Below are 26,166 nucleotides of genomic sequence, written 5' to 3' on the forward strand. Positions count from 1 at the left end.
TATTTATTTGTAGGAAAAGTGTGATAATCTGGACCTGTACTATCCCAATTCATAAGGCCCTAAAAGCAACACAGTACTGTGTGTTGTTTTGGTTTTGGCTTACTGTGAAGAAATAAGCAGTGGGTGGCATAATCATATGGTGCCCCCATTGCCCCCTAGGGAAAGTGAGATAGCCAGGTTTTCGCTTCAGAACTTGTTAGAGTGAAAACACACCATAAGGTTAGGGACCCCCTACAGCCTGGCTAAGAATCAGTGACACTGGCCATGACCCAACACATCCAAGTTTACAATGTGGTAAACCTAGAAAAGCCACTCTAGTGTTTCCTTAAAAGGGCAATGTAAATTTAGAGAATCAAAGTTGGGGAGTTTGACCCATACCTCCTCCAAATGCATAAAGAACTCAAGCTGAAAAACTCCTCTGAAAGCCCTACAATGACCCTGCAGTCCCACATCCTCTGGGTCAACAGGATATTTGTCACAGCAATACTGTAATTTTATAAAAACATATTCACACTGTTACATCGTAGATCAGCTCTGAGCTACAGCAACAGTATAAACAGTACAAATGATCACATACAGGCAAAGCTCTCAAAGAAAAATTAACTGTGAAGCCTTTAAAATAAAACTGTAACAAAGTATGTGCACTTAAAAATAAATGTTCTTTGGCCAAATTTTATATATATTTGTAAAGATCTGTGGTAAAAACACTGCCAATTTACGTCAGTAGCTCTTAATGAAACTCTGTTGGGAATGAATATAAACCACAATAATTGACTTTACTGCTGTTCTGTCAAACTGATAAATATTTCATAGGAAGTATATACAGACATTGCAATTTCGTTGTATTATATTACAACAACGCTAATGCCAGTAAATGAATTGGTAAGTTATCTTTAGGTTAAAGCCAAAGATAATTTCTTAGTTTTTCTTTAACATTTTATACAAGGACATAGTTAAATATTTGTCAATTTTGTAATGTTGCGGTGCAGACTTATTTCCATTAGCGGTGTTTAGTGATTAGGATGAAAGGAAGGGAATTAGTATCAAAGGTTGCTAGAGAGCTCCTTAACCCCCCACAAACTATCATTTTAAAAGTTATTTAATACATTTAAGTAACTAGAAAACAAAAATCTTTGTTAATTTTAGATGATATATGATGAGCATGAAACTTACAGAATTTTCTTGGTATAGTCATGGTGAAGTTTTATAATTACTCTGCATACAGAACAACTATTTCCTTTTTGAATATTATCTTTCCAAATAACTTTGAGGAACATTAAATACTGCATATTCTTCCCTTTATCTATCTAAACTTCATTAACATGTTACTTTTTTAATTTATTTTTTTTAATCCTCACCTAAAGGATCTATTTTTTTCTTTCTGTTGCTTTGCAGAAAGAGTGGAAGGGAGAGAGAGACAGAGAGAGAAAGAGAGAGACAGAGAAAGAGAGAGAGAGAGAAACATCGATGTGAGAAAGATGTATCAATGGGCTGGGGATTGAGCCTGCAGCCAAGGTACGTGCCCTTAGCCGGAATCAAGCCCAGGACCCTTCAATTTTTAGGCTTACCCTCTACCCACGGAGCAAAAACCAGCTAGGGCAATATGTTACTTTTTTTAAAAGATACTTTTCAAATTCATGACATTGAAAAAGTTCTATGTAACAGTGTGATTGATATGATGAAAGTTACTTCACAAATTTCTTTCAGGTGATAGTTACTTTTGAGGGAAGAATGGCAAAGGCGATAGACTATATCATTCTATCATTACCTTCTTTATAAGTACAAGTAAATTATTTAACATGTTGCATGATTTAAAATTCAAAATTTTTATTGTTGGTTAAGTCAGGTTGAAATGTGAAAAATACCCAAATAAATGCTTATTTCATAGCTCAGGCCATCTCCCTCCTGAGTCATTTTAACAGAAGGAAAGGTTCTACAATCGCAAGCCATCAGCTCTAGAACTCTACTATTCGTAAGGTGTTAAGTGGTAACCAGATCCGGTTAAGTAGTGCTAAGCAATTCCATGCAAGCAATGACTAAATCTGAGCAGTTGGTGACTTCTTTAATTTTCAAGAAACTTACATCAACATAACTGGTTGCATGAGGAACAATCCCACATTTGATTAACAAATAAAATAATAACCAAATTACTACTAATATATCAGTTAAAAGCTTTCTTTGATAAGACTAAGTGAATAATGAGGAATCACTTTTACTTATTTTTTAAAAGATACTACAAAATTGGTGTGATATAACAAAAAATATCATAAGGCTAATATAACAATTTTATTTTTACAATGGGTTGTTATCTGCATTAACAGAAAATAATTTAAACACTTGAGAAAATCTCGTTTGAACAGAGCTCTTCTACTATAACAATATATAGACTACCTATGCTATATGAAAAACAGATTCATTGTCATTGATAGAAATAACTGTTTAATTCTTATGATATTTGAGAAATAGTATAGTAAGGGAGCAAAAGGATTAAGATTTGAAAGAGATGATTTTTATAGTTCTTACTCTTATCTGCCAATGAGAAAATAATACCCCACTTCAAATTTCAAAGGGTAGTTGTAATGGTCAGATGAAATTAATATGGCCCTAAAGTTCATTAAAAACTATAAAGCCATCTACAAAAATAAAGTGTTATTTATAATCATTAGAGGTACTTATCTTAATTAACATCTGGGGTCAATTGAGGCAGAAAAAAATATATATTTTTTCTAATCAAGGGTATTTTATGTAAATTCAATATACAAATCCAATTTTAAAAAGGTGTTGTACCTGAAACTAAGTTGAGGTGACTGTTGATTACTCTTCCTTTCACCTGAATGTGTCCCCCGAAATTTATTTTGAAACCTAACACTTGAGGTGAGGCCTTTGGAAGGTGATTAGGTCTTGAGGGCAGAGAGCCTGTGGATGGGATTAGTGCCCTCCCTCTCTTCTGGCCACGTGAAGATTCAAGTAGTAAACAACTTGTAAGAAGGCCAGCACCCAACCATGCTGGCACCCTGATCTTGGACTTCTAGCCTTCAATATATATATATTTTTGTTATAAGCCACCCAATCTGTGGCATTTTGTTATAGTAGCTCGAATGGACTAAGACAACTGAGAAGAAAAATAAGAACCCACTAAAAACTAATTTCACAGGTGGCATAAGTGGCGTTACCTTCTCCATATTATACCTAAGTTCTAGTTCTCACTATCTGTATAATTACAACTAAAATTAATTGATCTCCAAAGTGTAAAATATAAAATATCAGTGACTTCCTGAATTCAGTTGAGAATATATATATATATATATATATATATATATATAAACATACTTATATAACAAATAACAAAATATTTGACAAAATTCCAAAACAATAAAAACTTCAAAATGAGATCTTAATATCAATTTTACCTTTCAATTTCTTTTTTTTGAGGGTTTGAAACCATTAACTTTGCTTTGCTATTTTCATCAATAAAGCCCTTCTGTTCTTCATAGACTTTTAGTTTTTCTTTCAACATTAAAATCTAGTAGAGAGAAACACTAGTTAAAATACAAAAGAAATTATTTGTCTCTTTTATACATGGCCACAGAAGAATTTAGCCATGAAAAATAATTGAACAAGCTGGATTCAAATGTAATAGAAAAACATGCCAAATTTTTTGACAATAAAGACTGCAGAGTCCCATAAATGAGAAACTGAGGGGTATTAGTATAACAAAGTAGAGTAGACATACCTCTTTCTTCTGATCATTACAGATCTTCACATACTGAGTTATATGATTGTCAAGGTGAAGAACATTGCTCTTCAACTGTTAAAAGATAGAAATTATGATTATATAATAACCACACACACATACACATATATATATATATATATATGAGCAAAATGGCATTATATGCTCATTAATTCAGTTCTATGAATTCAGAATTTGTGGCAAGTACAATCATGAGATAGGCATGATCAATTATACTCATGTTTAAAATCTAGACCACATGAATAATGTAAATTATTACCACCTGAGAAAATATATTTTTAAGAAGTAGCAAAGCATTCATTTTCTTTTTCCTTTGACTTCTGAGAAATCCAGAGGTAATTTTGAGATCCATCCATTTGTAAGTTCAACTAGTGTTTAATGAGTTATTACATTTTATCCTTTATATATAGTATGGGCCCCTTGGCAGCTATGGACTAGTGGAGAGAACATTAAACATAGAAGTCCAAATACTTGGTTTTGAGGTCCTGCTCACCTCTCACTTAAATGACATAGAATTCAGTACTTATAACTGAGCATGGGCTCCCTCAACTGTAAAGTAGAGCTAAAAACGCCTTCCACAATGGGTTGGTGTGAGGACTACATGAAAAAAGTGTAAAAAACCTTTGTATATCCATATTCTACAACTTTTAGCAACTATTTATATAAATAGTATATGAACATTTCTCTAAGGGGCCAATAATGCACTCATGTTCATTCAATGAGAGTAGCAGAAGGGTAAGTGGGAAGAGAAGTTATCATACCAGTTCAACTCCAGGTCTTTTCAAACCCTGAGATCCTGTGATTTTAAACATATATTATGATTGACTTACATATTTTTTTAATTACCCCAAAATATTTGCAAAAATACTGACCTAACAAATCATTATCTTGCTGGAGCTACAGACTGGTTCCATCAATATCATAAATGTAGAAATAAATGATTTTTAAAAGGCTATTTACTTTATAAACTGTGGCAGAAAGTATATCTATTATATAGATGAAGTAACTGAGGCTTAGAGAAATGAACTAACATGTCCAAGGTTGTCAGGTAGAAAGTGTTGGTGCTAGGCTAAAGCAGAGTGTCACCCTTGGCCGCCACAAATGTGTTAAAGCCCTGACCAATTATTCCTGGGCGCCATCAAAATATCATGCGCCATGACGTGGAAAAGGTTGGGGAAAAAGGCACTAAAGTGCCCTAGCTCCCAAAAGACTAAATAATTGTTATCTATTAAATATGTATAATAAAGATCCTAAATGGTTTAATTATCTATGTTAATGTTCAATTAATCCTAACTGTAAAAATATTTCTAACACTGTTTCTTAAGTCATTAGTAGAAATACAACTCTATATTAATATTTTGTTAGAATTATAAAAATAATATGCACCTAATGTCCTTACAACAAAAACAGAGTAAACACACTTACAGAAGATTTAATGTCCTTTGCACGATTCGCATACTTAAGAGTGTTATATGTGTCATCGTAGCTCATAGAGGAAGGACTAATAGCAGCTATCATTATAGTTTGACAGTTGCCTCCAAGGGAATCCTTTAACAAGCGAGTGAGCTTACTATTTCTGTAAGGAATATGCTGATTCTTCCTCTGAAAAAACAAAAAAAGAATTCTTATGTCATTTTTCACATTTAAATGCAAACCTGCTACCACTTCACTTTAAGAACATAAGTACTGCCCAACCTTGCCCAGACTTATGATATAAATGGGAATCTAAATGATTATAATGAATCTTATTGGACTATGCAGTGAACATATAAAACAAATATCCTATTTAAAGATTATATCTCTGAATGAATATGAACTTTAGATAATAATAAAATATCCATATTGGTTCATTAGTTGTAATAAGTGTACCATACTAATGTGCAATGTTAACATGGGAAACTGAGGTGGGGTGTATTTAACAACATTTTTCTCAATTTTCTTAGCAACTTTTCTGCATCTAAAACTATTTAAAAACAAAATGTCTATTTAAAAATATCTCCATCTGCGCCCAGCCTACATGGCTCAGCGGTTGAGCATCGACCTAGGATCCAGGAGATAGAGGTTTGATTCCCAGTCAGGGAACATGCCCAGGTTGTGGGCTCTATCCCCAGGAGGGGGCGTGTAGGAGGCAGCGGATCAATGACTCTCATTAGAGTTTCTATCCCTCTCCCTTATTCTCTCTGAAATCAATAAAGACATATTTAAAAAATAAAATAAAATATCTCCATTTTTTTAAAGAAATTAAAATACATGAGTAATATATGCTCTAAACTAGGGGTGGGGAACCTTTTTTCTGCCAAGGACAACTGGGATATTTATAACATCATTCGAAGGCCATACAAAATTATTAACTTAACAATTATCTATGACAAAAGCTTCTAGATTTATTGACTTTCGAGTCCTGCCTGTGGTTGCCTTGGCAGGGCCAGACCAAATGATTTCAAGGGCCATATACAGCCTAAGGGCTGGATGCCCCCCACCCCTGCTCTAAACAAATATACTAGAGGAATAGTAAGAATTCTGCATGGCATAGAGCTGCTTCTCTCTTACCATCTAAGATGGGTACAAAACAAATTATAATTATAATTTGATAGATAGTGCATCGGAAAGCATAACACAGTTCCAAGAGAACTTAATTTTTCTAGGTTTTCTTTTACTTAAAAGATACAGTTCTGACTTTAATAAATTTTCCAAGACACACCACTGCTATATAAAAAGAGAGCATTATAATGTTAAGCTAAAAGCAATCTTATGTTATCCAATGTAAATCTTTCGTATTACAGAAGAGGAAAACTGAGCTAAGTAAAAAGTGAAATGACTTGCCTCAGGTCACACGGCTGATAATTCAGAGCTAGAAATGGGCCCTACGCCTCCCAGCTCCACCATCGCAGCAGTCTTTCCCAAACTGTAGGATGTGCATTGCTGCTACTTGAAATGATTTTACATGTACAAGACATGCATTAAAGACTGACTCTAAATGACTCTACAGGAGTCAATTATTAAAAATTAAGTAGTTATGAAAAAAATGCTATAGTTTAAGTTTAGAAATCAATCGCTATACCATGCTATCTGCTTACATGTTTGAAATTTTAACTTAGAATATAAAAGTCAAATTGCTTTTGCAATCTTCAAGTGATTTCAGTAAGTTACCTATTTTAAAAAGGGTCCTCAAATCATTTTAAAATACTTCATATTAAATCAAAATGCAACATTTTAAAGAGTTTAACAGTAATTTTCTTACAGCTTTTGAGCCTGCTTTGAACGTAAATTAAATGACTGTATTTTAAGTTTTAAAAAAAGTCAGTTTTTACAAATACAGAAATTGTCAAATATGCTGTGTTCTAGTAGGCACTTTTGGCGTATAGTAGATGTAAAATATTTTAAATGCCCCACAGGCATCTAGTCAACATTATCCTATTAGGTAATTAATTACATTTTATATATTAAGTCCCTCTTCCTCTCTAAGGAAAATCAACACTCTTTAATATTTAACCCAATTTTACAGCACATAAAAATACTAACCAGAACAGATTTAATTTTTCTAAAATGTGTTTTGTGTCTTCATGCCAATTCAATTATCATGCTTGCTGTGTAGTGATCATTTAAAAATCAAGTTCAAAATAAGTAATGAGAAAGTACCATAAAATATTAACTATGAATCTTACATTCAATACTTTTCATTCAACAAATTCTGGTTATAAAACTTGAAAATTAAAAAAAATACAGAACCATAGCTTTATTTGATATATTAGGCTCTCTAAAGTCCTTGTTCTGCATATAAAAATCATTGACATACTCTTGAAATTTGATTAATAGACCTTCAAAATAAAATTACATTAAATAGTATCTTTCTAGAAATTATACATACTATAATATTTCAACATATTCAAATAAATACACAGTACCTACCTTTGTATCTGCCAAAGCATTGATGACATTCCCAAGAGCTAGAAGTGATCGATTAATATTTGTGCCTTCTATAAACCGGGTCCCTTTTGCACTGGTAGTACTGGCTCTTTCAGACCCTGCCAGGTCAATGAGTGACATCTTGGCAATTCGGACATTTTGATCAATACTTGCTGTTTTGTCTTGTTGTCGCAAATAAATCTTTTGAAATTACAGAATAGAGAAAATGATGAGAGGATTTAACAAAATTAAAAGGGAAATGTACAGTTTATTTTTAAAAGAGCATGAAATCAAAATTATTTTCATTTAAAAAGCAAACCAGACAAGGTATAATCTGACTTGGCTGATATCCAACGGTACCAGAAGTAATTACCAAAGTTGAGAAAAACTGGAAAATAAAATGTGTACCAGAGGACAAATAAGTCTGGGCCAGAAAGAAGGTCAAAAAGGTTACCATTTGTGTTCTGGTAACCCTTGAATTAGAACATGGAATTATCAGAGAAGGTGGTGGCGCACAGGTCCTCTAGAAATAATGTTCCGAAGAGAAAACCAAAGGCAGTGGTCAGAATGCTTTGCATATCTGAAGGGACAACTCCTAGAGGAAAGCTGAATTTGAATGTTGACCCAAACCAAGGAGTAAATTTACTCCATTTCCCCAACTGTTGTGTGTAATTATAATTTAAAAAATGAAATATATCATAAAGAATACTAGCCATGTTCAACGGTCCATTAGAATAAAGCATAACTTATTCAACTATTTTAAGCTACTTTGTTCTTTAACTGAAATAAATTTGGTGGCAAACTAAAAAGATACTGAGAAGGTTAGCTATTACTCCATTATGAAACCCTTTCGCTAAATTGTCTTACAAAGCAGGGTCTAAGACATTTTGGAAAACTCCGTGTCACAGATTAACATTTCTCTCAAGAATACTGATAAAAGAAGAGTCAGTGGTAAGAAGAGAAGAAATTAATAAAATTTGTGGGCTGGAAACTTTCTGAATGACTTGATTGCCTCAGATATGAATTCCTTCAACTGTAACAATTTCTATAAAATGAGTTCTACACAGCATAATCCAGAATAAAGCTACATAATCATTTGGTTTAATAGGACTAGTAACTATAAAAAATAATATCTAACCTATGCTTTAGCTTTTTCTAGAATTATATTCCTAAAAGTACTGTATCAACAGAATTGCACTTCCTTAAGGAATGTAACTACTTTATATGGTCACTATGATGAAATATTTTGAAAAGTGAATCAGTATCTCCACAATTCATTGGTTCTGTAAATGTAGATCTATAAAGAGAAAGTCTGCTCTGCATGTAAGATTATGTTTTAGAAATACTAAATATTTTCACCAACTTAAAGGAAAAAAAATCAGGAAAGAAACACCTCCAACACTTCTACATTTTTTTAATCTTATATCTTTAAACAGGTAAAATTTACATTTCTGATTTACATCATCTCAATTCGAAATATTCTTGATAGAATCTTCTCAAAGCTGCAAAGTAAAGAAAGAGCAGAGAAATACAGAAGGCCATAGATGAAAAAATTTTTCTGTATGTGTGAAAATTACCATCCATGAACTTGGCTTGTTTATTTTAAATTCAACTTTAAGGGTGATAGTCTAGTGGCCTGTTACCTGGAAAACAGCATGAGAACGAGAAGATGTAGCATTCATATCAGTAGGATGTTGTGTCCTGTTTTTGTTTCCACTATCCAATAACTGTAAAATTTCCTCTGAGGACTTGGGCTAGAGAAGTTTAAAAAAATATATGCAAATTAACCACCTGTCTTTAAATTTTTTAACACACTTTCAACAACCAAGAAAACTTTTAAAGGTAAGAAAATGCTTTCTATAATTTAAATCCCATTAAATATTGACTGTATATCATTTGCTTTGTTCTTTGGTGTTACATGAGGAATAAAAGATAAAATCTTGTCCTCTGAAGAGTGAAAATATAAATGTATTAAACAGAATAATACATGATATTTAAATGTTCATGTGTATTTTTAAAAGAAAAGCTCATTTAATTATTTCAAGGAAAATAAAATAAGACTGAAGATATACCCTGATTATTTAAATTTAGCACTTCATTATTTTTCTTCCTTCTCAAGCAAAATAAAAAATAAGTAAATGGCTAAACAACCACACTTGCTATTTGAACAAGGGAAAAGTTTATAAACATACCTGATGTAAAGTTAAGCCCTGAACAACTACCCCTTTTTGGGCATCTTCCCGGACAGCAAGGGGCCCTGAATTTACGAGGAGGTCACGAATCTGTTCATTATATACCTTTAAATTAAAAACAAACAAACAAACAAACAAAAACTCCTTTAGGATTTATGTTAAAACAACAGTGATAACAGCACATGCAAGCATACATTGCTGATTTAAGTTTATACTAGAGTTTCATCTTAAAGACAAATAGCAGCTCATTTAGTTCTTCTCATTCCTTCTATTTCATGTAGCCATTAATTTTCTACCATCTGAGAGAACAGAGCATTTAATTACCTAGGTTTGAAATTGAAATTTAAAGGCGGAGTCATGATACCCTCACCCCATAATTCCTAACTTGATGACTTCAGTGAAACAGAAATAAGGTAGTTGGAATTACCTTTCCCTATTTCCTGGAAATAGACAGTACACATGGTATTGGGAAATTCTAGTGGACCTGAAATGTAAGTTATATGGAGGTGGCACGATTCACACCAGAGAAGACATATTATTTCATGATGCCCAAGTAGCCCAATCTTTTGAAATTTTACAGCTCTAAAGGTAAAGAAAACCTATACTTAAGAATGTACAGTACTTCATTTATCCTTCAATTATATTAATTTTAATATGTAGTTCTTAATGATAAATTCCACAAAGGAACTCCCTCCCTCCATTTAAATGATGAGGGAACTAAGGCTCTAAAAGATTAAGCGATTTGTCCATGGCCAGAGCAGAGCAGGGATTGAAGCCCAAATATCCTCACTCTACCGCATGGTATTGAATACATATCTGTATTTATGTCTCTGACATTTTTTATAGTGATTTCTGTAAGTAATGTATAGAAATAGTATTACTGATCTAATTTTATGAATTAACTGAAGATACTAAATTTTTTAGTTTCTAACCAAATGACAACTGCAACTGACATTTTCATGTTCTAATAAATAGCCCATAGTGACAATTCACTGCTAGTAAAAATTTTTACAATGAATGATAACCATTTTTAAACATAATAAACTCTTTAAAGAGGTAAAATGTCAAGAGATACTTTTTTGGTTCTCATTTTTCTGAAGCAGTAGTCACTTTTCCAATGTTTCCCCTTACCCACTTAAATCATACAAAAAATACAATTAGAACAATCACTCTCAAGCTAGTTTATGCTTCAGAACCACCTGGGAGCTTTTTAAAAACATAGATGCCTCGGCCACAATCCAGACCTATTAAATTAAAATGTCCAGGGGTTGAGGCTCAGGCATGTCTATTTTTAAAAAGCTCCATTGCCAATTCTGGTGCACAACCCAAGTGGAAAACCATTAGATTAGACATCGCCTTACCAATAATAAAATGAAAGTAGATTAAAAGAAAGGAAAAACAATTAAAAACATTATAAAAATAACCAAACTTCAAATTTCTCCCAGTTATGAAGGGACCTAAGGAAGAAACAATGAATACTGCCATGCTCTTTTCTAATTATGTTCAGAACATTTCTTTTCAGTGCTTAACTATAGGAAATGAGTTTTACTTCTCTTTTATCTTCAAGTCCCATAGACTAAGAAGAAAATTTTTTAGCAACATACATAGTCTTAATGAATTTTTGAAATGTAGGAACTTAACTACAAGATATCAATAAAAGAGCTATGATTAGTAGAATTTTCTCTCTGACACCACAAGTGAATGGGCAGTAAAATCAGGAATTTATGTTTCTGCACTGGTTTCTGAAACACGGTATGAATGCAAAGTTAGAATGCCTGGACTTAGTTATGATTTGTTGAATGTCAGCTATTGGTAAGAGGGTAGGAGGCCTCCAGGAACAATGGGGTATATCAAAAGGACCCAAGAGACAGCATGAAAGAGCCTTGTCTGGCCAAATCTGGCACAATTTCAGCATATAAATAAATAATTACAGAAAGGGATTATAATCTATTGAATAATGTTAAGAATTCCATGAGTCCACACTGATACAATAAAGAGAAGCTCTTCCTTACCGTAGACAGCCAATAAATAAATGTAGAATAAATGAAGGAATTTAAAAATCATGATCTACCATCATGATAATTGATTCAAACGTGAATCATCAGTGGATGATAATACTAACGCATGAAAGTTTGAGTAAGAGGATATTTATATTTTCTCCCTACAAGGTACTTTTTAATTATAAAAGGTAAAGTAGTATCTTGACAGTGCAGAAACTTCGCAGGCACCAGCAGAATGACATTGATCAAAGTTAACATAGCTAGTAATGAGACTAACCACATAAGTCTCTTAATATGACATCATAGGAACACAAAGTCACTTCTGTGGTATTTCTGCCAGTGCATAACCCAAATCTAATTGTGAGGAACCCAAACTAAGGGTTTTAAGACAAAACCCTGTCTATAAAGACAAAGAAATCTAGATTAAAGAGGCTAAAGAGATATGACAACTGAATGCAACTAAAGATCTCAGATTTTCTTTTCCAATAAAGGGGATATTAGAATCACTAGCAAACTCTCATTAAGATCTATAGATTAGATAACTATGTATTATTGTTAATTTCCTGATATTTATAACTATTCAGTGGTTATTTAAGGAAATTTCCTGTTTCTAGAAGTCCAGAACTTCAGCGGTTTAGAAAAAAGAAATAGCTACACACACATACAGAGAGAGAAAGCAAAGGTAGTAAAATGTTAACATATGGGGAATCTGGGTAAAAGGTATCTGGAAGTTCTTCGTGCTAATCTTGCTACTTTTCTGTAAGATAGAAATTATGCAAGATAAAATACTTAACAGAAAAAGTAAGATGTATCACAGGAACTTAAGACCAAAATTTTAAATATTATATATTCACGAGAAAATTCCTGTATGATAATGTGGCTAGACCATGGAACTTTAAGAAAGACTTCTCAATACTACTGATTAATCTAAAGAATGATATTGCCAACTTACCTCCAGATAAGATACTGCGGTACTACATATTTTCTCTTCTTTAATCTCATCCATGGATTTGTAAAGGTCTAACAAGGTTAGGTACATCACTCCAGGTTCAGTGGCTGATCCTAGCATCGTGTGGGTCTTCCCAGCTCCGGTGGCACCATATGCAAGTACTGGATTTTTATGGAAAGAGATCAAAACTCTTTGTTATGACATATAGTTACTATATCCACTGTCTAGTAGGTAGTTCCGTCTGGATATGCTGAACAGTAACTTTAAACCCAACGGAGAGATCCAAAATTAATTTATAGTCTTACCTTGAAAACCTTCAATGTTAGCACAAATTAACTCTTACTCCTATATTCTCTGTTCTGATTAATGGAACCATCATCCACTGTCCAGACCCCTCCCTCACCCCAATGCCTGCTCCCACTCTTTACAAATTTTAAGTAATCAATTATTAGTCTCCCTAGTAGTCTTGATCTTCCTTAATCCATCCCATGGAATCTGTACAGTTATTTTTACGAAAAGTAAAGTCTGAATATGTTAAACCTTTTTAATAGTTCCACAGTCCTACATGAGAAAATTAGAATTCCTGGTCTTGGAATATTATTAGGCATTCTAAGAGAGAGGGCCTGTTATCGCTCTAGCCTATTTCTCTCTAGATACACTAGGTTATTTGAAGTTCTCTGCAAGTGCTGTTCCCTTTCTACTCTACTGCCTTTGTCCTGGAAAGTTCCTCTATTTAATCCAACTAGAAAACTTCATCTATTCTAAATATTCAGCACAGATGTCACTTTCCCATGCCTTCCCTGACAGTCTTAGGCAGAAACGTCTACTCCCTCATTTGAGCCCTCAGTATATGCCACACATCCTTCTATTTTGGCACATATCACACTATATTTCCAACTGTGAGCTCCACCAAGGCAGAGGCCAGGTGTCCTTCGCACCTAGCAAACCACCTGGCACAAAGCAGGCACTCAATACAAGTTTGCTGAATCAATGGGTTCTAGATAGAAACCATTTATAAAACTCTTTTTTAAATTTAAAACAAACAAAAATGTTTGTTTTAGGCAAATTATTTCGTTTTCAAGATTCTATCCAGTAACACATAAAAGCGATGTGTTCTGTTTTCAAATGCAAAAAAAAAGTCCACGTATAGCAAATACCCATCACAATATTCAGTTAAGGCAGTAATTCCTCATATTATTACTGGTGAGAATATTTTTATAAGTTAAATCTCTCTGCTAAGCTAAATGTAACAAACTACAAAATTACTTTTCAGTAGAATGAATTAACTGATGTATGTTTCATTTTGTTCTATTTTATGTAAGCCCACAGTACATCAAGAAGTATTAAGACAGCTGGATAAGAATATAAAGTAAAGGTAAGAAGAAACAAAAGATTCAATATTAGTTTGGCATATTTTTTATTTGGTGTCAAAAAAATTTAAAAATCTCTAGAGATTTTTACGAATGAGGGAAAGAATATATGCTAAAAATCAGAATCATCACAGTTATAATCAATAAACCACATTCCATTCTTGCTTGACCAAGAGGGTAAGTCTTCCATAATAAAACTGAGTGAGTCAGTGAAAGTCAGTGAAACATGCTATAGTTTTGGGGAGTCTTTTTTTTTTTTTAAATGTATCTTTATTGATTTCAGAGAGAGGAAAGGAGAGGGAGAGAGAGAGAGAGAAACATCAATGATGAGTCATTGATCGGCTGCCTAGCCCACAACCCGGGCATGTGCCCTGACCGGGAATCGAACCCCGATCTCCTGGATCCTAGGTCGATGCTCAACCGCTGAGCCACGCCTGGCCAGGCAGTTTTGGGGAGTCTTAAAGAAAATGTCATAAATTGTGGTAATTCTAAAACTAAGATATGAATAATGATGTCAAGCGCCTCCTAAGTATGGAAATAACTGGTCTTTTGGATATATCTCCAGGAAATCAAGATGGTTGTTTTGAAAGGCAAATTATTATAGGTCTATCAAGGGCACTAGACATGCTTTTTTGGCTGAAGATATGCTAACAGAGCACTTGAAACCCAATTAACTTGGACTTTTAACATTTTTATTTCAAGACAGTGTAAAAAAAAAAAAAAAATAGTGCCGTAAAGAAAATGCCAAGTGTTCAAAAATGTCTGACTACTCCACTGGGATAGACAGTTGTACGGGTAAGCAGTGGAACTACCTACAGAGATTGTGAGAAATCTGGCATCAATTATAAGAAGCATGTGGTGTCATAACAAATTGGATGATTGTCTCTAGGGAACATAGTACGACCATGAAAGAGAAAATTTCACAAATGATATATGTTATATAGGATAACTAAGTTTCAAATAAAGTTTACATTTACAGTGAAAGTCTACTGAATTCAATAATTTTTAGCAAACATGGACCTTAAAATTGATTATATTTAGAGCAAAGGGCCAAGTAGATGTCTTCTAATGTAAAGCTAAAATCAGACAGGAAAATTAAACCCCAACTGAAATAATTACCTGTGCAATTATATCCATTCAAAAAACTCCGAAGAATTGGCTTCGTAGTGTGTTCGAAAACTTCCAATTGAGTTGAAGTTTCATCAAAAACAGCATCAAATACAAATTTAAGATCCTTATTTTGTCTCTTTGTAATATCTCGATTTCCAGTTTTCTTTCCACGGAAAAAACTGATTTCTTGCTGTTTGGGATCAAAAACTAGAATATGCTTATCCACAACATGGGCCACTTTATGAAATCCAGCTGCCTTTTCCTTTGTGTTCTCAGGACGCACTCGAACAACTACTTTCATGTGGTGACACAGGTCTTCCTCAGTTACAGACATTGTGGATTATCTTGATACCTTTGTTTATATGAAAACCTAAATACTTCTCTAAAATGCAAACAAAAACCAAAGTATTAATATTAGTCCTCATGTATGCAAAATGACTGGCATGTAGTATTCATTTTAAAAAGGTGTTAATTCTGTTCCACTCACCTGGTAAGTGTTATGGGCAATATACATACAGTTGACTGTTGAACAACATGGGTTTGTACCGTATGGGTCCACTTACACGCGGGTTTTTGAAAATAAATACTGTAAATGTATTTTCTCTTCCTTATGATTTTCTTAGTAACATTTTTTCTTTATCTTACTTTAAGAATATAGTACATGATACATACAAAATATGTATTGACTGTTTATATTATTAATAAGGCTTCTAGTCAACAGTAGGCTATTAGTAAAGTTTTGGGAGAGTCAAAGGTTATATGTGAAATAAGTCAGACAGAAGTTAGAAACCGTATGATTTCACTCATATGTGGGATATAAAACTGAAAGCAACAAATGAAAAAACAAGAAAAACAAACAAAAACTCACAGACAGACAACAGTATGGTGATTACCAGAGGAAAGGGGGAGGGTAAAGGGTAAAGGCAGTCAAATATATGGTGATGGAAGATTTGACTTTGGGAGGTGGGCACATAATGCAATATACAGATGAAGTATCATAGAACTGTACACTTGAAACCTATATAATCTTATTAACCAATGTCACCCAATAAATTTAATTTTTTAAAAAAAGTTATACCTAAATTCTGAACGGCCTTGGGGGTGGAGAAGTGCCCCTAACCTCTGTTTTGTTCAAGGGTCAAGTGTGTGTGTATATACACACATTTGTTTGTTTATTTATATATTTTACTCCTTGGTTCAAAAGCTTCCAGTGGTTCTTCATTTTATTCAGAGTACAAGTTGAAGTTCTTTAATGGCCAACACTTTTCACTTCAAGTTTTATTGTTCACCCCTTTGCTCACTCCATTCCAGCAAATACACCAAGCGCCCCAGTAGGGTCTGTTAGCCATTCTCTCTATTGCCAACTACATAGTCAATTCCTTCACTCCTTTCGAGGCCTTTCTCTACTGTTGTCCTCCTGTCTACCCTCATTAAAATTGCCAAACCAATTCCTAATCACTCTTATACTGCTCTATTTTTCCCCCAAAGCATTTACTGTCTCAGAATGTATGTATGTGCATATATATATATATATATATATATATATATATATATAGTTTTTCACTTATTTTTGAGCTTATTTTTCTCTCTTCCAGTTAAACTAGAAACTCTTCAACAGTGTGTATTTTTTAAATTTGTTTTGCTTATTATGTGTTCCAAGACCATTAAACAGTGCCTGTCACATGGTAGATACTCTATAAATATTTGATGAATAAATTAGTGAATACTAAAAGGTGTTTTTTTTTGGTCATAACTTTTAGATTTTAGATTATTTTCTAGATTGTAGAGGGTCCCACATTATTGAGTTTTGTTAGTTTCCCTTTACTTTTCTTGCTATTGTGAGGCAGTCATGGAGTCAGACCGTAATTTTTAAACCTGCCAGCATTGATGTACCCTAAACTTGCATCATTATAGAGCAGCAACTAGGATTTATATTCAGAGACTAGGGTCCCTGAATAAACCATGGGTATATACCATCTCTATCACCTTCATATCTGGGCTAATCGATGAATCCTTGAAATTATTTTTAACACAATGGGTCTCTGAGACACAGGTAGAGACAAGCCTAGTTGTATCAATTTCCACTGCCCAGAAGCTTACAGCCAAGATTACTTTTACTAAAAATAGTTCACAACCCAAGGCCCTTCATTACCTTGATATAATTCTGAGAGATCCTTTTCTGTTCATTCCCATGACCCAAACTAAAATAGTGCTGGGGCTGTTGTAAAAATATCAAAGCTAGCCCTGGCCAGCGTGGGTAAGTTGGTTGGAGTGTTGTCCCATACACCAAAAGGTTGCAGGTTTGATTCCTCCTGAGGACACATACCTAGGTTGCCAGTTCAGTCACCAGTCAGGACATGTACAGGAGGCAATCTATCAATGTTTCCCTCTCACTTTGTTTCTCTCTTTCCCCTTTCCTCTCTCTCTAACATCAATAAAAATATATTTAAAAAAAAAAATCAAAGCTAGAATTTCTGGGTAGCCTACCTGTCATTGTATATGGTTTAGCTTAAGTGTTTAAGTGTAAGACCAGGATTTAATATTTCAGGGAAAGAGATGTATCATGGTTTTGTACATGTGTACCATTTAATTTTTTGTACTGTGACATAATCCGATCACTCTCACTGCCGTGTAGATAACATACTATAGGGAATAGAGATTAGTTAGGTCATTGAAGCAATATAGATAAGAGATGATGTTGTCAACTCAGAATAGGGTGGTGATCAGATTCTGAGTATACTCTAAATACTCAGCAGAATTTCCTGATAGACAGATGTAGGGTACGAGAGGAAGACAGGATTTAAGAATTAACTCCAAAGTTCTTGGCCTGAGTGTTGGAAAAATGGAATAGCCATTAACTAAGGTGATAATAACAGAGGGTAGAACAGGAGTTCAGTTCTGGATATCTTAAATTTGAAAAGGTTAATAGGCATCCAAGTGGAAATGTTGAGGCAGTTGGAAGCCAAGTTAAGAAAGCAAAGGCTGTCTTCAGAGTGTTAATGCCATTTAAAACTTTTAAAAGTAAAAGTTTCAAATGGAATTAAGATATGGGGACACCTTTAAATCAAGGAGGAGGGAATGATCAATTGAGTTAAGTACTGCTAATATGTTCAATACCTAAGAAGTAACTATGAGATTTAGGCCAATGGGAAGAGCAATTTTGGGGGAATGGTAGGACAAAAGCCTGAAAGGGAGAAGATTCAAAGAGTGAATTAAAAAACTACTACTGCAAAAATGAGCAAAGAAACGGTGTAGGTGGAGGGAAAGAGGGGTTAAAAGAAGAAAGTTCATTTGTTTTTTAAAATTGAAAAAATAACAGCAATGACATAGCTAAAATATGTCATAAAACCATATACTTTTGGAAAGAATTCAAATAAGGCCAAAAGCAATCTAAAAGCAGATGACAGTGGACACAGCACTCCCTTTTTAGGACTCTGTCCTTCCCCAAAAATAGAATGCTGAAGACGAAAGATGGTCATTTGGATTCTAACAGTCAGGTCCCAAGTGAATTACTACTCTGCTCTTTCTGTCTAGCCAAGTCCCACAAAGCACCTATAGTTCACTTCTATGACCTTGGTCAAGTTACTTAATCTCATTGAGTCTCAGGTTTCTCATTTGTATAAAAGAGATAATACCTCATAATACTGTTGTAAAGGCTAAAGGACATAACAGGTATTAAGAGTATTAAGGCATTCAATAAATGTCAATTTTCTTCACTATCTGTCCTCACTCATGCCTCCTACTCCCAAAGATACTGATCCATCATTTTGTTTCCAGATAGGCTTATGATTGGCACTTTGGTAGGACAACTCTTCCTTGTTTGGAACTGACCCACCCATTAGAGGATGTTTATCATTTCTGAAGCCTGTCCATGGGCTAGTAGAATCCCACACTTCTTGTGATACCAAAACTAACCTCCATTCACATTTCTAAATCTTTTAGAAATATTCAACAATGCTTTGGCTTCAACTAATATACTTTTTTAAAATAACAGATAAAATATACACAAATGAAATGGTTAATTAAGCATAAATAAAATAGTAGGTAATTATTTCAAAATAGACTTTAGAATCTCAAGGTTGGAAGTTATATCTTGCTAATTAATTTACCAATCAATTCAGCAAGTTAATTATTAGGTGTTAGAGCCAGACAGCCTAAGTTAAAATCTCAGCTCTACTACTGACTGGCTGTAACAGTGGGCAAATTATTTAACCTCCTTGTGACTTAGTTTCCACATACCTACTTCATAGAGTTGTTTTGAGGATTAAGCACTCAGAACAATGCCTGACACAGAGTGTGCACTACAGATGTTTGCTACTAACATTATTATTATAATATACAGTGCAGTGAGGGAAACAGATAATAACAAAATAGTGACACAAAAATGTAAAAGTGTAACTGTGACAAGTGTTATAAGTAAAGGTGAACAGTGCTATGTAAGACTATATTGGGGAATTGATACAGTTAGAAAGCTTCCTAGAGGAAGTGATGAGTTGAGAGCTGAGTGATGGGTAATTATTAACCAGGTAAAAGAGCATTTCAAGGAGAAAAATTAATTATGCATTCAGTAAACATTTATTGAGTGCCTGCCATGTGCTACGCATTTCTCTGGGCGCTAGGATAGAGAGGGTCAGGAGTGTATGTGTGGGCTCCTGTTTTAGAGAGGGCAGTTGAAAAAAGCTTATCTAGTGGGGTGACTTCACAGAAACTGAAGTGAGGGAGTGAGAAAGCAAGCGGCTATGGCAAAAATATTTCAGGCAGCAAGTCCAAGAGCCTGTGGTAAAAAACAATTTGTGCAGTGGATATAACTGGCTTCATGGTCATTTTGCTTAAATCTTGTTTCTTGTAGTTTAGTTTTAGGTGATTGTAACTTTATCTACAGCATCTAAAGAAATGTTTAAATATAGCTTTGCTCAGTCCTGATATAGCAAAAGAGAAGGAAGAATGTTGCATTCAAAGATAAAACTGGATAAGGGTGGGGCTAGATTTAGAAGATGTAAAATGCAAGGTTATAGTTTAGATTTGATTTAGAAGTTAATTAGAAATTATTGAAGGTATTTTAGAAGGTAACAGATCTTATTCAAGTAACATTTCATGGAGAAATATTGACAATTACCTAAAAGACAGTTTAAGAAGTATGGCAAATACAAATTTGTTTTACAACTTATTATAGATTTTAAGAAAGACACCAATCTTACTTTTTAAGGTATCACATTTCCCCTGTTTTTTCAAAACAAATGAGTGAATATGATTTTCTTAATAAAAATACCTAAGGTCAACAGAATTACCAAAATGTACAAATTTGTCTATGTTCAAATATACTGATGGGTTCAGGGACTGATGAGGCTGTTCTTATACTAACATGCAATACGTGCTTTCTTTTTTATCACCGCCCAGTAAAAGAGACGGATATCGAACTGATTCTGAATAAGGCACAGGGAAAGCAAATTCCTTAACCATGTTTAATAAGAAGGGGCAAAGAAAGGCCTAAATGTTGTTATCTGTGCAATAATGTGTTGATTCAAAAATGCTTTTCAGACGACAGTTCAATTTTGTCACATCTCCTAAGTGGTATTTATTGAATAGAATCAAAAGCACAGGCTGGTGGGATTTTGTTGTTAGGACTAAAACATTAAAGATAATCGCTTCCCACACCCTTGTTCATATAGAAGAAAGGTATTTGTCTAGTCTAGAGAGAGTAGAACATAAAAGAGTAACAGAGGCGCTAATGAAGGGGCTTTTTGTTGCCAATCTATAAAATGATAAAGTTGCACTACATGATATCTAAGGCCCTTTTCTAGCTCTAAACTTTTATAATTATTGCACATGACAAGGAATAACAGCTAATGAAGCTATATATATATACATATTAACCTTTATATCCCTAAGTTCTTGTAATGTACCTGGTATATAGTAAGTTCTCAAATATTTGATTAATGAATAAAAACTTAATTATAAAATAGACACAACATTTAAGAAAGCAGTTTACCCATTTAGAATAGAGACAAACACAATATATTTCTCTAACAGAATGAACACATTACAGTAGAGTACAGTGACTGGCAATAACAGGCAATTACACTGAGGACGCTGAGGCACAAGTTTAAAAAAAAAGTGCCCAATTTCTTTATATACACAATGAGGAAAACGAGATAGTTTTATGCTAATCATTGAGGGTGCTTAAATTATCACTTAACAAGGGTAACATTCAATTTTCTGGGAGTTCCACTTACATGGAACAGCTCATTGCTCTGCTATGTTTAATGAAGAGGTGTGAAAACCTAATTCTCTTAGATAATTGAGAGATAACATAAATTGGGTTGAACGGGCAAATCCTTAACTTCACCTACCATTCAACCTAGATAAAATATAAGCCAATTAAAGTTAAAGATTCACCCCCCCCAATTATATGTTAATACAATAATAAATTTTATTTAATTCACTAATTGTATGTACTGATACCTTCTGTCATTCTCCCTGCTCTAAACTCTTCAATGACTTCCCAACATAAGAATAAAATGCACTCTTTAGCATGTCCTGTAGGTTCTACATCTGGCCAGTCTACTTCTACGAACATTTCTTCAAATGTTATCCTCCCCCTTTATTATTCTGCTTCTGTCACACTGTCCTTAGTGTTCCTAAAAAAACTTCAGTCTTGTTCTGGCCTCACTGCCTTCACACTCTCTTCTCTTTGCCTGGAAGGCTCTACCTTCAGATATTTGCAAATCTGAATCCCTCAGTTCATCATTTAGATCTCTTCAAATGTCACTTTACAGAAGCTTTCCCTAAAGATCCCCTTCAATATAGTATCACTCTGCCCTTGCCTCTCCAATCCCTTACCTGATTTATTTTTCTTCTTAGCCTATAGACTAACTGGAAAATATATGTACTGTTTGGTTACATATTGATTGTTTCCCCTCAGCACTATGAGAGGATGGTCTTCATCTGTACCCCAGAACCTAGCATGGGGCTAGTCAAATATTTAGGATTTAATATATACTCTTTGAATAAATGAATAAATAAACTAATGCAGATTTTTCAAGATATATGTGCAAAAACACAAGTGCAGAATAGTGGACTTGGACCACAACAATTTGTATTTTTAAAAGATACATACATATTTACCTATGCATGGGCTCTCTGAGGGAGCGAACACAGAAATTGATAATGCCAGTTTCCCCATGGTGGGGACATATAAAGGTCTGGGTGACAGGCAGGCTTACTTTCTACTTTATATTCTTTTGTGCTGTTTGAATTTTAAACAAGTCTTGGTATTTTTATCTCAAAAACAAAACAAAATAGAAAAACTATTAAATTTACCTTAAACACAATTATCATTCAATAACAGTAAGTTCTATTTTTGGAATACTTTCTCTTGAGCTCCTAGTCTACAAACAGACATGCTAAGCAGCCATTTACACGCTCCTCATTTAACCCCCACAACAACCCTATGATACAGCTATATTATTACCATTCCAATTTTAGAGAGGAAGAAACTAGTACTAGTACAGAGAGATTAAGTTAACTGGCTGAAGTCACACTAGTGGAAGAGAAAGCCGTGGGATTTGAACATAGATTAACTAAATCTAAAACTCAAGTATTGAATTGCCATTCTTCCTGATATCAATACATGATCCTCAGAAATTTTTTATAGGAGTTAAAAAGTATATATTTGCCTACTTTTGACAGAAACCTCAGGGCCTAGTACAGGAGCTCTTCAATAAATGTTGAAATAAAACAAAGTTTATGATTTCTCTGTGCTTGTTGGGATTATCATAGTTTCTACTCTCACCAAAATATACTATTAATTGGGAGCTCTTGGATTATAGGTCTATACAGAGATAATCAGTAATCATTAACAACAATGACTGTCATTTGAAGACACTTTATATGCCAGGCATTATGGTACACATTTGACATTCATCATCTCATTCGAACCTTAAAAAATAAATCATATATAAGGTAGATTCTATAACTGTCTCCATTTTCAAAAACAGAGACCTAGCTTTAGAATACGTAATTTTGCAAAGATGACATAGCTAGTAAGTGAGGAGTCAGAATGTGGATCCAGGTCCAAATCCAAAGTCAATGTTCTTAACAACTATGTTCTTTTGGAATCAGAACAAAATGCTTTCAAACAATGAAGCAGAAATGCTGCACAAATCATCTTGAGTGTGGAGTGACACAGTTATAAATTATTTCTTCAATACAACTCAAACCTGAATTAGATTCAGATTCAACCAACAGTTTTCAGGACCAGGAACTATCCTCCACACTATCATTTATTGTCTCTAGGCAACTTAAATCTCGTTTTGGAAATAAGTTTAGTGTCAGAGCCACTGCTTCTACTAACTTGCAAGCATCAGGGAACGAATTTCACATGCAGGGAAGGGCAGCACTGACTTCTGGGCTATTTTTTCCTCCTAGTTTTTATAGAGTTGATAGCATGTAAGTCATTTTATGTGCACCTTAATTGATTCAGGATATATTTAGGACGAGAGGCACTTTTAAAATGAAAATTTTATGTACTTCTAAATACTTGTTCCATAACAGAAGAGGCATCAATCACTATAGTTTAAGGCAGATAATCTTTACACTGAAGCGGCCGTTTTTATAAAATATAGCAACTTAAGAACAAGCCCGAGCTACTCTTTGAATCTTATATTTTCTAGCCCACAACGTTCATATACACCTCCCAAAATTCAAGGTGGTGGAAAAACATTAAGAACTAAAAAACCTGTAGGACGCCTGACACATCCTACCTGATTGTGAATCGTTAACCTACATTGCATAGTACACAGCAACATTTATTCCCTTCTGGTCAAATCTCTTCCCATCAACGGCAGTCGGCCTTGACCTCTCTTTACCTGAGTGCCTAAAGGCGTCCTGCAGAAACTAAGAGCAGACGTTAGGAGGGCCGATTCCCAGCGCCGCAGGTCCCCTCGGTGCCAGGCAGCACCGTCTCCGCCACACCCGCTCCGGTCCTCAGCAGTCCCGTCGGCGGTGCTGCGGGTCTAACCTTGACGCTCAGGCCTCAGGCCAAGGTCCCGACAGACGCCTGCCAGGCTAACAGCAGAATCTCCACGGACAGAAAGTTTACAAATTGGTGCACCACGGTTCCTCGTTGGAAAGTTAAGCCCGGCTACATTTACATCTGTGTCTGAAAGAAAACGCTCTGAACCTGGGGTCTGGAGGTAACTTTACACTGGAAAGTGCTGGACAGAAAGTGCTCTGCCAAAGTCTGGGAAAAGGGCCAGGACGCCCTTTAAAAGTCCGACTTCCTCAGAATTTAAGGCGGGAGATCCCTGCCCTTCCTGCCGAGCAGTCCTAGGCTACCGATCGGGGAGCCACGCGCCGGGGCCTCTCCAGCCGCTTCGTCCTTTAGTTTTCACCCCGAGGACCCTAACCACCCCCATCCCCACCCTCACCCCCGGCTCGAAGCTTCCGGGACGTTAACAAGCCCACCTGGTCTTCCACGCGTGAGACAGCCGGACCCCTCTGCTTCCAGAAGACAGGTCATCAGAAAGAGCGTCCCGAGAACAGTTTTCTCGGCGAGCACCTCTCCCTCACCTCAGACCCAAGGCAGGGCACCGGGACTCTCCATTTCGCTATCAGCCTCCCCGCGACTCAAACTCAACCAAAAGATTCAAACCCAAGCCAGCTTCCTCAGCGCCTCTTCTCATTGGCTGTCGCCTTCGTGACGCCATCACGCCGGACGTCGCCGCGGCGCGCGGCCGCTTGGCTCCCGGAGCCGTAGCCGCGCTGCTCAGCGGAAGCGGCCCGGGTCCGCGTCTCCGTGGCAACGCGCTAGGCTGCTTCCGGAGGCGGTGGCCGAGGTGGGCGGGGCTGGGCCGGAGCTGCAGGTGGGAGTGAGCCACCTGGGATTCTCAGGTCGCCTTCAGACCCGCGGGCGCGGGGCCAGGTCCCAGGGTTCAGGGTGTGAGTCAGACGGGTATGGGTAGGGGTTGGCGTGTGCCCTCTGCTAGAGGGAGAGGCGGAGCCTGTTGGGTGTGGATTAATGGGTTCTGGGTGTTTATTTTCGAAATTGACTGGTGAGGCCTCCAAGGGACAGGTCCCAAGCTCTGGAAGGTATAGGAACCTGTTCCTTCCAGCCACTTTCACTTGGACCTAACCCAGATCAATAAGCTTCAATTAATTGAAAGTTCATGGCTATTAGTTTGAGGCCCTAGGCTTCATCTCGCAGGACTCCCAGGCCTACTCCCTTTTAGTGCAGACTGTGTAACTATTTGGTGTTTGGCAGTTTTTTACGTTTCTTTCTAATGATGGCATTACAAAATAAATTCATTTAAATGTATTGGCCTAGTTCATTATTGGATGCAGTGGTTTTTTTAAGTACTAGGTTTAAGGTATTATTTCAGAATGTACGCTTTAAAAAGAAAAAAACCTGGAAAAATGGGAAATATGTTTGCTAAGATAAATTTGTCAGGACATTTTTAAAAGTATGATTTGAATTTGATTGTTGTTCTTTATAGTATTCCCATTATTGTACCCATTTACTCCGCAATTATTGATTATAGATTTTAGGGACCATTATAGCACACAATTGTGACCATATTCCTGCCCTCTTGGAGCTTATATTCTGGTGATTCAGTATCACCATGTAAATAGGATGGCAGAACACCAGTGCAGAGTATTATAACTTAAACAATGTCTGGAAAACCCCCATAAGGTGCACATTTATTTCCTATGGAAGAAAATCAAAAGCACCATGTATTGTATATGATACATGCTACATGACTGTTTCTGAACACAGGGTAGGGGATCAATAAAGCTCTTAATTGCTGGCTCTATTACATATATCTTATCAAATGCAAGTTTTTGTGTGTGTGATGCTGAGTTTAATAATAAAACTGAGAAGCCTTTT

At 35.3% G+C, this 26,166-nt stretch overlaps 1 protein-coding gene across 4 annotated transcripts in view; it reads right to left on the bottom strand.

Annotated features, from left to right (window-relative positions):
• Window positions 1–24,875, bottom strand: part of KIF18A (kinesin family member 18A) — a 70,486-nt gene extending 45,611 nt beyond the window's left edge. The window contains exons 1-10 of one of the 4 annotated variants that reach the window (XM_016206161.2): window positions 24,747–24,875; window positions 24,149–24,441; window positions 15,291–15,663; window positions 12,805–12,962; window positions 9,853–9,957; window positions 9,304–9,414; window positions 7,664–7,861; window positions 5,180–5,356; window positions 3,734–3,808; window positions 3,411–3,523 (exon numbers count right to left, since the gene is read on the bottom strand). In XM_016206161.2, coding sequence (XP_016061647.2) covers window positions 3,411–3,523; window positions 3,734–3,808; window positions 5,180–5,356; window positions 7,664–7,861; window positions 9,304–9,414; window positions 9,853–9,957; window positions 12,805–12,962; window positions 15,291–15,615 — 1,262 coding nt within the window. In that variant the 5' untranslated portion in view covers window positions 15,616–15,663; window positions 24,149–24,441; window positions 24,747–24,875. Of the gene's footprint in view, window positions 1–3,410; window positions 3,524–3,733; window positions 3,809–5,179; window positions 5,357–7,663; window positions 7,862–9,303; window positions 9,415–9,852; window positions 9,958–12,804; window positions 12,963–15,290; window positions 15,664–24,148; window positions 24,641–24,746 lie in introns of those variants that run through there. The other 3 variants (XM_016206159.2, XM_087821795.1, XM_016206162.2) reach the window with 3 other exon arrangements.
• Between the last annotated feature and the right edge of the window lie 1,291 nt (window positions 24,876–26,166).

Source organism: Miniopterus natalensis, chromosome 11 (genome assembly GCF_054644295.1).
Source record: "Miniopterus natalensis isolate mMinNat1 chromosome 11, mMinNat1.hap1, whole genome shotgun sequence".
In the NCBI taxonomy this organism is placed as follows: domain Eukaryota; kingdom Metazoa; phylum Chordata; class Mammalia; order Chiroptera; family Miniopteridae; genus Miniopterus; species Miniopterus natalensis.